This window comes from Spermophilus citellus, assembly GCF_964194105.1.
Source record: "Spermophilus citellus genome assembly, chromosome: 5".
Taxonomy (NCBI): domain Eukaryota; kingdom Metazoa; phylum Chordata; class Mammalia; order Rodentia; family Sciuridae; genus Spermophilus; species Spermophilus citellus.
In genome coordinates this window covers 104,939,528-104,952,208 of record NC_138186.1, presented here as the reverse complement: position 1 = coordinate 104,952,208, position 12,681 = coordinate 104,939,528, and the positions used below count along the sequence as shown (strand labels likewise).

Sequence of the window (12,681 nt, the reverse complement as noted above, 5' to 3'; positions counted from 1 at the left end):
TTATGTTAGTAGGGATCCATGCATGGGCTGTTAGAGCCACAGAGGATAAAGAATATATCCATACATAGGAGGAAGCTGCAGTAGTAATGGGAAATCAGTCACATAAGGGAAATTAAATTAGTAAACATATTAAAGATAACAGATGTTAGGTTTCTCATGGTTGAATGAGGGTATTACAAATATGGGAAAGGAGAAAACTAGAATGAAGCTTATAGAGTTGGACTAGAATTGAAAGAATTAGTATGAATTCATTTTTTTTTGATATACATGTTTAAAAATACTAAAATATAAGTACATAGAGGGGTAAATACCCATGTGTAAGTATATCCCCTAGCTTGTCTACTGAGATGGCCTGAAAGCAATGTTGAGTAAATAAGTAATAAGCAATTAAGTGTCCAGATCCTTGGTTGCTAAATATTATATTCTATTAGAAGGCACCAGGGCTGCTTGGAGAAATGGCTGATTCCAGGCTAGGGACAGAAAAATTATGTCTGAAAATGAACTAAAATTTAAAAATCCCTGTGAACCTGAAGCATCTTGTTCCCCAAATTATAGAAATACCCTACCCAGGAATGATGGGGACATGCCAAAATGACACAAAAGTAGCACAAGGAGCCTACCATAAGTTAAATCAGGGCCAATTTGAAAATGTAAATGATAATAGATTAAACTTTAATGAATAAATTAAACCCTGAGTTCATAGTAATTGTAATAAATAGTTTGATGATAAATGGGATAAACTGCATGATTCTAAACGGCCCTTCCCACAAATACTTATTAGTTACAAAGAAAAACCAGTAGCTTTGAAGAATCCTAACAGATATATATCTATAAAATGATTACAATATATTTATTAGTAATTGGAAAACTCTAAATTGCATGCCACCTGACAGAATTCTATTAAAAGAACACAGTGTCATTTCTGTGATATTCCTGCCAAACATGGGTAACTTGAATATCCACACACATAAACTGAACAGCAGACAAGAAAAATTGAAAGTCCTACAAAATAATTGGCCTGTGTATCAAGTAAGATATTTTCAAACGTCATGAAAATCAAGGAAAAACCAAGTAAGTGTTGCAGATTGAAGGTAACTGAGGGAATAAAATAATTAAATGCAATTTGTGATTCTTTTTCTATAAAAAATATTTCTGGAGATTCCTGGGAAAGCTGGGAATGGAACCACCATTTGACCCAGCTATTGCCCTACTCGGACTATTTCCTGAAGACCTTAAAAGAGCACGCTACAGGGATACTGCCACATCGATGTTCATAGCAGCACAATACACAATTGCTAGACTGTGGAATCAACCCAGATGCCCTTCAATAGATGAATGGATAAAAAAAATGTGGCATTTATACACCATGGAGTATTACGCAGCACTAAAAAATGACAAAATCACGGAATTTGCAGGGAAATGGATGGCACTAGAGCAGATTATGCTTAGTGAAGCTAGCCAATCCCTAAAAAACAAATACCAAATGTCTTCCTTGATATAATGAGAGCAACTAAGAACAGAACAGGGAGGATGAGCAGGAAGAAAAGATTAGCATTAAACAGAGACATGAGGCGGGAGGGAAAGGGAGAAAAAAAAGGGAAATCACATGGAAATGGAGGGAGACCCTCATTGTTATACAAAATTACATTTAAGAGTTTACGAGGGGAATGGGATAACAAACATGGAGGAAAATGAATTACAGTAGATGGGGTAGAGAGAGAAGATGGGAGGGGAGGGGAGGGGGGATAGTAGAGGATAGGAAAAGTAGCAGAATACAACAGTCACTATTATGGCAGTATGTAAAAATGTGATGTGTAACCGATGTGATTCTGCAATCTGTATTTGGGAAAAAATGGGAGTTCATAACCCAACTGATTCTAATTTATGAAATATGATTTGTCATGAGCTTTGTAAAGTTGTGAACATCCAATTAAAAAAAAAAAAAACAATTGCAAAATAAAAAAAAAAACAAAAAAAAAAAAACATGAATGGGATCTGAAGACTAGATGTTAGTATGTGTCAATGTTAATTTAAAAAAATAAAAAGATTTTTTTGGTAGTTATAGATAGACAGAATTATTTGTTTATTTTTAGGTGGTGCCGAAGATTAAACCCAGTGCCTCACACATGCTACACAGACGCTCTGCCACTGAACTACAGCCCCAGCCCATTAATGTTAATTTTATGATTTGGACGATTATATTATAGTTACATAGGATAATGTTCATTTTGTAGGAAAAACATACTATTGCATTTGTGGTAACAGAATGTCATTTCAGCAATTTCTTCACACACACACAAAAACCTCTTATAAGTTTCAGGTTATTTAATATAAAAAAAAGAGAGAATAAAATTATTCCATTAGATTACAAACTCTCCCTAACCTTCTAGTATTTTGTATCTCTGTGCAATTATGTGCTCGGTACTTATTGATTTGTTAAATGACCAAACAAACAAAAACTCAAAAACATAAAACCAAAAAAACCACAACAGCTATCACTTAAAAAATGTCTGGAGTTAAATATTACTACAAAGTCAGATGTAATCATTGATTTATTTTGCAGTACTGGGGATTCAATCCAGTGTTGCTGTATCACTGAGCTACATCCATATCCTTATTTATCTATTTTTTAATTTTGAAAAAAGGTCTGGCTAAATTGCCCAGGCTGGCCTCAAAGTTGAGATCCTCCTGTGTTAGTCTTCTATAGCTGGGATTACAGGCATGCACCACCGTGGGTAGCTTAGATTTAATTATATTGACATCACTGCTATGTAAGTTGTAGAAGCCAAGGAGGTCAGTTGAGAAGAAAAAGAAGGTAAGAAAGCTGTGAAAAAATGCAGACATCAATTTCAAGAAGTTTCACTTTAAGGAAACTTAATAAACAGGACGGAGTGAACTATGGGGTTCAGAGTCTGTTTTAAAATGGGAGAAATTTGGACATTTTAAAGGGACACAAAGCCACTGAAATGAAGCTGATGTCACAGGAGAGAGGAGATAAGTGAGAACATGTTTTATAAAATCTATAGTTTGTCACATAGATCCAAAATATCATAAATTCTTATTTTAGCAAGGTTAGTCATTTTGAAACTAACATTGTTATTCATTAGTATAGTAGAATAGTAGAATGTTAATTATTTTTTTTTTTTCTGGTCCTGGGAATTGAACTCGGAGCTTCACACATGCGAGGCAAGCATTCTACCATTGAGCTACATCCCAGCCATTAACAAGTTAACTTGGTAAAAAGAGTCCTAAAATTATCTACCCCATCTAAAGCCCAAGTCAGAAGAATGACATTTATGCTTAAAGTCACATGGTTATTATTTGATACAGCTATAAGCCCCAATTCTTCTACCTTTGTTAATTGCATGGTGTTTCCATGATTCCAGGACGACCTTAATATACAGTTCTGCATAGCACTTTTTAAACCACATTCTACAGATGTGCATCTGGGGCTATGATGGAGCAAACAGGAAAAAGAAGGGGATGTTGGTTGGAGAGAATTAGGCTGCATTCTGGACTTTGGTATCCCAACCCCATTTGACAGAAGTTCCCCTTCTATCGATGACCCTCAATGAAATTTTGCTTAAAACAAAACAAAACAAAAACCAACCAAACATTCAGTTGCTAGGAAAAGAAATGTAAACCATATCAAAAAAAATGTATAAATCTGCATATTTTAAAACATGCTCACCGGGTAATAGCACTGAATAATCCACGGATGCGTGCTTTATGTCGAGCAATAAAAGCTTCTGTGAAAATTACTCCTCTGTTATCAAGATCAATATGTCCATTGATAATTCTACCTAGTCTGTGAGTTAATGCCTGGGGGTAAAGATTTAAATTTTTATTAATTTGAATAAAATCACACATATACATTTTGTATACTCATGCTTGCTCAAGCATACTGATGTATGAATGATGATTAAGAAATTTTAACAAGCATAAATTACAAGGTATATAAACTAAAATGAAGTTTCAGGATCTAGAAAACTACATTACCACATAGCAGAGCCAAGAAATAAGTCAAATTACTTTTATAATAAAAGGCTTGGCTATTGTATTAGCCCTTGTTTATAAAGTGTATTTCTAATATGAAATACAGTGATTGATTAACTCATTTTCTATATATAGGCAGTTTCCAACATAAACACAACACATATGCATTGATATCAGAGAAGACCCTATCTGGAGCTTCAAACACTGAGAAAAATAAGTGTTATGCCAAGATTCTGCAATTTAGGAGAACCTAAGACCTGAAAAAAATGATTTTTTTTTCTGGTACAAATATTAACAAAAGATTTAAACCTGCAGATGATCTGGTTTCTTGGTAATATGTTTTCTAACAGAGAGACTATTTTCCCACAGCTATCATATACTTGGGATCAGATAAGTGTGAAATAAGCTTGGATATAGTTCACATCTCAAAATAAATTAAATCTGTAAGTCAGCTTGGCTGATACTTTTATGATACAAAAAATATTTTCAAACAACTTAATGAACTTTTAGAATGCTGTCTGTGGTATTCAGAATAATTAGAACTAAAAAATATTAAGAAACTGCATATTTCTAAGAGGTATTTAGGTGCACAGTTTGGTAAGAATTTGGATCTGGCCTGATATTTTAAAAAGTGTTTTAAAATTAGAATACATAAATTTTAAAAAAGTACAATTTTAAAAAAATATAATGTTTTTCTATGATTAACATGTATTTACTCATGTAAAACAGAACTCAGGATCCTGAAATGCTATATAGAAGTTATACTCTATTTATTTTAAATGTAATTTGGGAAGTTGATTCTCTTAAATGTGGAGAACAATCCTGTTTGTACTCCAAATTAATCTCATCATAGGGCCTTTTACACCTTCTCACTGACAGGTCTTTAGCACTACTTCAGCTTGAGCATCAGGAGGGCAGAGCCCACCTCTGTCCAATACATGCAGTGCTGGGCCCCAGAAAATGTTTGGTACATTTTGTAAGTTGAAGTTTCTTATTAAAGTGATGTATACCTAAAATGAGATTTGGCTTTTTCCGTGTTTCAGTATACAAAACTATCATTTATTGAGTGCCTCTGTTGTAACAGACATTGCACTTTATAGGTACATCTCATTGAAGATTATGAAAAAGATATATTCCCATTTTATACATAAGTAACTTGAAGCACAAAAGAGATTAGTTTTTCTAATGTAAAATAAATAAAAAGTGACACTAAAAGGTTTCAAATCAAGCTGTTTAACTCCAAAACATGTATTTTTTACTCTATCAAATGGATTTCCACAATTCTAAAATGTCAAACTACTTAAAAAAAAAAAAAAAAGGAAATAGCATCTGTTTCCAGGTAGCAGTGTTACTATACTATAAATCAAGATATTTGAGTATTAACACAAGTACCTGAAAATAAGATAACACGTGAGATTTCTTTGTTTTTCTTCCCATCATACTGACAGTTTAAAGAGGAATAATATAGATAACATTGTTTCACCTAATAATCAAAATTTGCCTATCCTGATAATGTTGCACACCAAATATAAGAGAGCTCTTCAGTTTATTCCTTTACTTATAGGGCTAGAAAGGACTTGCCAGGATTGGCATAGAAGTAGCAGGATTAGGAACTTCTCTTCACTACTATAAAAAATGGTCCACACAGGTTATTGAGGATATCCATGCTGATTTGGTATGGACTTTACAAAATCAATTGGATTCCCTGTATTCTGTAGGTTTGAAAAATCATCAGCACCTAGATCTTCTTACTGCAGGACAAGGTAGCCTCAACCTCTTTCTTGGGGAAAAATGTTGCTTCTATGTTAGTTAAGTCAGGAATAGTAAGGGATAAGAAAGCTAAAGAAATAAGCCGCTAACTTAGCAAACATCTCCTTTTCCCCTGGATGGGAGGTTTCTAAAAGAACATGTCTCTGATCTCCAGGGCTAGAGCCTCTGGAAGATATCTTAGTGATGCCCCTGCTGAGCAGAAAGTAGCCAGATATGATGACATCATCCCAACTCACTATATCTTTTTTAGAGTCTAGAATGAAGGAAATGGAGACTTACTCAGGGAAAAAGGGGAGCTTAGGAATCTGGTCTCTCCTAATCACCCTTATCTGCCCAAATCCCCCTGCCCACCAAAATAAGCCCAGCAAAAGTAACTAACCAACTCCCCCCATGCCCTGCTAAACCCTATAAAACTCAGACCCTGCCGTAGCCCATCACCATTTTCCCCCTTTAAAATGTGCTCCTCCACTGCTTAGTAAAGAATCAGTGATCCATTTAAAAAAAAGATGATATCAAAAGACAGTGGCACTTCTGACACTTATGACAAGAAAATACTTTGCTGAAGAGGCTGTCTTGTGTAATGTAATTTATTTAGCAGCATCCCTTCCTTGCCTTTACCCACAGATGCCAGCAGTACCCCTTCTAACTTAAAATGTTTGATGGTTTTTCTAAAATGTAACTGGGACATGGAACTGTAGATATCCTGGTTAAAATTTCTATACAGCTGATAAGAGAAGCATTAAATAAATTCATGTACTATGTATACTTCTTTGTTTAAAATTCTTTGTTAAAAAGATACATTACACCATTAAGAAAAAAATACCTGTGTCAGAAAGTTTCCAGGAAGGTCATAGGTTTTACACAGTTCTGATATGGTTACCTGACCACTTTCTTGCAATTTATCATTTACTTCTTCTGCTAACCGATCCAAATAGTTGCTAATATTGAAAAAACAAAATGAAAACCAATTAGAAATAATGTTTTTCTTTATTTTCTGAATCTTTTAGGCTTATTTTCTGTGGGAATAAATGTACCAAAAGTAATGAATAATGTATTGGTAAATATTCATTATTCATATTCTAAAATGTTTTTTCTCATCAATGTAACTAAATGAACACAAGGTTAATCAAATGATAAATTTTGGGATTTTTTTCTTATATTGTAAAGTTTGTTATTCTTCATTAATATTTTTGGAATGAATGTGCTTTCAGAATTAATATCATATAGCAAAAATTATAAAAGTTACATTTTGTATTGCTTTTTATTTTCAAAGACAGAGGTTTATAGAAAAGCAGAAGCACATTCAAGGGAGAATGTGGGCTATCCCAAGAGTGAGAAACTATGAGGGTACAACAAAGAATATACATTCAAGGGAGAATTTGCTTGATCTCCAGAAGCTTTGCACTGCTTCAATAGTAACAAAATAAAACAAAACAAAAAGACACAGTTTATAGTATTTGCAACAACGTATTCCAAATAATTAAGCATTTACATTTTAAATGCAATGATATTTATAACAAAAATCAGCACTATAAGAGCTGTAAACAAAATGCCTAACTGGCTATAATTGGTCTAAATTTTAACAATATTTTAAAAAGAAAGAAAATAAATGCTCCTAGATAAAGTACTTACTCATCTATCAATTGTCCCAATACTAGCTGGACATGCTTTTCTGATTTAATAATGTCACCAATTCTATTCTCAATATGAATCAGGTCCACATTAATTACCTGGAAAATAAATAGAAATTCTACTAGTATAAGTATGTACTGTTTCTTAACTTAGTTTGTTTTGGCAGTACTGGGGATTGAATAGGGGTACTCTATTACTTAGCTACATTCCCAGTCCTTTTTTGAGACAAGGTCTTACTAAGTTGCTGAGGCTGGCCTCACATTTGTGATCCTCCTACCTTGCTGGGATTACAGTATGGTGCCACCATGCCTGGCTATTTGTCAGCTTCGAAATTATATATTTAGATATTCTTTTTTAAAAATTACTTTAACAATTTTGAATTTATTTAAAATATTGTTAAAGGCTTCAAATAAAAAATGACTTTTTGCTTACTTATGTTCAGTTCTAAAGAATTCTATTTTTACTTGCTAAAAAATTTAATATAAAATTAATATAATAAACAACAATTTTCATACAACAGACACCACTTCACACAAGATTGCCTAGCTTCTTATATATAATGTACCTCGTCAACCACATGTGTATTTATATTTTGAAAATATATTCTTACTATTTCTCCATTACTTCCACATAATGAAGACAATAAATACAAAACTCGTGATTTTTCTCCTGAAATGACATGAACTTTAAATTATATAAAATGTCAGCTACTGAGTTTATTAGGTAAAGAACAAGCAAGTTGACCAAGGAAGAACCTATTAAATCAATTGAATATATCATAATTTATTTGATTTAATGTATCAGTGAGGGCTATGTAACTATTTTTTCACAAACATTATATAAAGTGCGATACCAGTATCAGTCAATGCTTTTAAAGACACTGAACAAATTCACAGGATTAAAAATTAAGAAATCAAGGCAAAAATTTTATAAATTTAAAATTTACCTGTTGCAGATCAACAATGTTTACTCGACCTTGAAAGAAAAGACATTCACTTATTTTAAATTATGTCTAAGTACAAATCAGCTAAAAAGTGTACATTCTCATAGATTTAAGTTTTGAACAAAGTTTTTTCCTAAAGGACACAGAATCACAATTAACATCTTTAAATGTAAACCATTTGCTAAGTGTTCATGGCTGAAATCAAAGGCAATAATTTGAATTTTTATTACATGAAGCTACATATAAGCATCCACTGATACACAAGTTAACTAGACTTACAGAGGGTACTGAACTCCATTAAGAACTCGGAATTTATCTACCCTGACCAAAAAGATATTGACAACTAAATTAATTATTTTTAATAATATTTTTCTCAATTGTTTGAACCTGAAAGGTAGGTTTCTATTTACCAGCAAAAGAAAATTTACTAAATACCCCCAGTTATAGGTAATATTTCATTAGCACTATGTAGGGAGATAAAAAACTAAACTAACACCAAGGTTATATTTTGTAAATATCCAATGAAGAGCTGCTTTCATAGTTGCTTGTATTTTAATCAAATTGTGTCCAATTTGCTCAGTAATTTTTCCAAATAAAAGACAAAGAAAAACTGTGTGTGAGTGTTTTATGCTAACCACAATAATAGCATTTCATATAATGTGATGGGTGAAACACTATATAATATTGAGTTACCTAGTTTGTATTACTTACAAAATAAATAATTTAAAAAATATGGTAATATAGCCTTGTTTAGGAATCTCTGATCTTTTTAAAATCCTGTTTCAAAATAATACTGATAACTGGCAGGTAAGTACCCTACTTTAGTTCACATAATAAATTAATAAATTACAAAAATAAATAGCCAACAAATTCACATATAATAATAAGAATAGTATTTTGGAAAGTGATATTACCTGAGTTCATTTAGATTATATGATCATGTTTATGTGAACCCAGAAAAAACATTAAGCTTGACTACTAAGTTAACAATTAAGAAGGATGTCCTATAAGCTCCATATAATTTAGCACTTACGATTTAAAGATTTTTTTTTTCTTCCAAAGGTCCAGGAGACAAAATAAAACACTACAAAATTACTTACCGCCTCGCACATGTAGCTCATCTCTCATTTCTTTACTAATTTGGGCTGGAGTAATATATTCCTTTCCATCAAGTGTGTGAACTACTTCTAGTTGTTTCTGAGCAATCAGTTTATTCACAATCTCGATGCAGTTCCGTTCTGACAATCTGAAGGAAAAACAAATTTAAGAGTAACATACTGGTGTTCCATAAAATTAACACAATGTATGAAAACAGGTTTCTAAAACGTGTTTGTGTAGTCATTAACTTCTATTATCACAAAATATTTGTCTTTCATTAATATAACAATACCAGTTTAAAAGTTAAAAAAAACTATTGAATGTAAGCAAATTTTCATATACTTATATCATTTACTTAATATATATAATTTTACTCAATTTCAAATTTGCTCTCTTTTAGGCCTTCTTTTAATCATCAAATCTAAATAGAAAATTTTGACATGTAATTTAGATAGGAAAAACAACTGCCCTACTTTACTTCAATTTTTTGTTTAACCCAAATCTTCTTTTTAAATTAAGTGCATAGTGGCCTCACTGATGTACTTGGTGTGCAGATAGAATCTGGCCTAGCAAAACCATAACACCTACTGTTAGGTACCCACACACTGTGCTCTAGATTTTGTTTTTGCATCTCTTAGTGCTATAAAATACAAAATATAGCATAAAAGGTCTACTGCCTTCAGGACTAGAAGGAATAAAACATCCACAGTAAGAAATACTCCATAGAAAAAGGATTCTATTAGCATTATAAGTATGTTCTATAATATTGAAAAGTAGAGTTAAGGTGTTCCTGACACATCCCCCAAAGGTTCATGGGTTTGTAGACAATGTCAGTGGCCTGAAGTCCCTAAAAATGACAGATGACTTCATGGGTCTGTTCTACATCTGTTATGGTAGATAATAAAGGATCACATTTGCAGAGTACTGTATTTGGGGTTAGTCTCGCTTTTCACGCTCTTTGTAGGTCAGGAAGTGTGTAACCGGGACGATGCAGAAGTGACTTGGTAAGGGGTGGGCGAGGAGGATTAGAGGGAGACTCTAAACACACCCCTAAATCATGAGCTTAGGCCATCGCAGAGAAGGGGCGCGCCACCACCTGGCTGGAGCCAGGAATGGGAGTGGGGCGGGAGGGGATGGGGGTTCAGGGCATGGTAGCAGGCGGGCTTTCCAAATGACTCCTGGACTCAGAACTACGATCCAGGCTGGGGCGAAGAAGGGAAGAAGCGAGAACGTTGACGAGAGCTGGAAGGCCCGGGGTCCAGGAACTGGGATCTAAGCTCTAATTCCGCGCGTGTCCACCCAGGGCCTAAATTGGACTCCACAACGAAGAGGGACAGTGTGGCACCTCTGCGTGGCCTCGGCGAACTGCGCCCGCTGGAAGTCAGCCGCCAACCGCCTGATCTCTTCCCAGGCGTCCGCCATCACGGCCTGAGTCGGGGAGACTCGGAGTAACTGCAGACACGTCAGCCCAAACACTACCGGAGGCGAGGCGGCGAGACGGAACGGGCCGCGCGAAGGGACAAGAAACTCCTCCCTCGACACAGATACCAAACGCGCGCTCGCGCGAGCTGGGAACACCCAAAAGAACTGCAGCCCCGCCCACCCGCTGGGCGGCGCTTGGCTTGCCAGGAGCCCGAGGTGCTATGGATGTGTGAGAGGAAGAACGAATTAGTAAAGCGTTACTTGAGATCTTTGCATTATTACTAATATTTCTGCCTAGTGATAAATAAACCACGTGTTTCGTCTTTCTTCCGTCTGTGTGTGTGTGTGTGTGTGTGTGTGTGTGTGTGTGTGTGTTTTGGAAGCGGGCAGGGGAAATGTGTTTGTGCCTACAGTCAGCATAACCCTCTTTCTCTATTAACTCTTGAGTAGTCCACTTTGTATAGAGCATCGCACAAAATGACTGTTTTGCTATCATAAGTTATGTCAGATTGCTTTCATGTATTCTAGAGACTTTCTTATTTCTCTTGAGGGGAAGATTAACTCCATGAAATAATGAAGAAATGTAAACATGAGATAATAAGAGTACATGGCTATGACAACCCCTGAAGATCTACTTTAAGATCAGTAAAGAGTAGATATTTACTCTGGAGTATTTTTCCATTGCCATTCTGCTTTTATACTTCATTAAAAAAAAATACAATATCCTTTTTTAATTTGAAACCCTATTGATACAGTTAGTAAAGTTTTTTTCAGTTGCTTTCCTTCCAAGTATATTATGCTGGGTAACTCACATCTAATGCCACAAATACATTTGTCTATCAAATTACTGGCTTCATTTAAAATGTGGAGAACAAGTCATAAAATCTGTTGTTAAGTACTAAACAATGACACTGTCTGGCAACCTGATGGTGGATCAAAAGGTCAAACACCACAAGTCAAAGGGGTAACTTGGAAGATAGCAATGCGGTTCCAAGGGCATGAAGCTTCAGAACAAACATAAATAATATTCATAAAACAGATACTGAGCCAGGCGCAGGGGCACACACCTGTAATCCCAGCAGCTCAGGAGACTGAGGCAGAAGATTGCAAGTTCAAAGCCAGCCACAGCAAATTAGACTCTAAGCAATTTAGAGAGACCCTGTGTTAAAATAAAACATAAAAAAAAAAAAGAATGGGGATATTGCTCAGTGGTTAAGCACCCCTGGGACAATTCCTGGGACAAAACAGAAAAACAAAAGAAAACAAATACTTAGTCTATGTTGGATGTCATGGAATATACTGGTAAATAAGACAGTCTCTCCACAACAAATCATAAATCAAACGAGGAGAATTTTAAAACATAAGTAATTAACAATAAAGCAAATTTTCTAACAATATTGAGAGTACAGTGTACTATGGGATCACTAGGTATCCAAACTTCTTGCTTACCACATGAGACTGTCACAAGCAGCCCGGAGTCAACTTTCCAGTAGCATCTTCTGCTGATACTGCTACACACCATATATGGAAGATGTGGGTCCAAGACACACCAAGCCTTCTCAGGATTCAGTGTTGTTTCTGGAATGCCTGTATACTTCCTCACCTCCCATTCCTCTCATATTATTTTATAGTATATTCTATGATGTTCCAGATTTTAAAAAATTCGTTAATGAAAACTATTAATTCTCATGGACAGTTATTCATATGCTATGTCCCCCAAATTTTTATTAAGATGCTCTACTTACAATGAAATTGTATCATAATTTATTTACTTATTTTTTACATCTTTCAATAGTCTCTGAGCTCCTTATGACAACTGG

General features: G+C 34.5%; 1 protein-coding gene across 1 annotated transcript in view; it reads right to left on the bottom strand.

The window, feature by feature from the left end:
- Positions 1-11,036, bottom strand: part of UFL1 (UFM1 specific ligase 1) — a 31,428-nt gene extending 20,392 nt beyond the window's left edge. The window contains exons 1-6 of the mRNA XM_081295382.1: positions 10,785-11,036; positions 9,442-9,587; positions 8,345-8,373; positions 7,399-7,496; positions 6,590-6,704; positions 3,692-3,822 (exon numbers count right to left, since the gene is read on the bottom strand). Coding sequence (XP_081151508.1) covers positions 3,692-3,822; positions 6,590-6,704; positions 7,399-7,496; positions 8,345-8,373; positions 9,442-9,587; positions 10,785-10,861 — 596 coding nt within the window. The 5' untranslated portion in view covers positions 10,862-11,036. The remainder of the gene's footprint in view (positions 1-3,691; positions 3,823-6,589; positions 6,705-7,398; positions 7,497-8,344; positions 8,374-9,441; positions 9,588-10,784) is intronic.
- Positions 11,037-12,681: the final 1,645 nt, after the last annotated feature.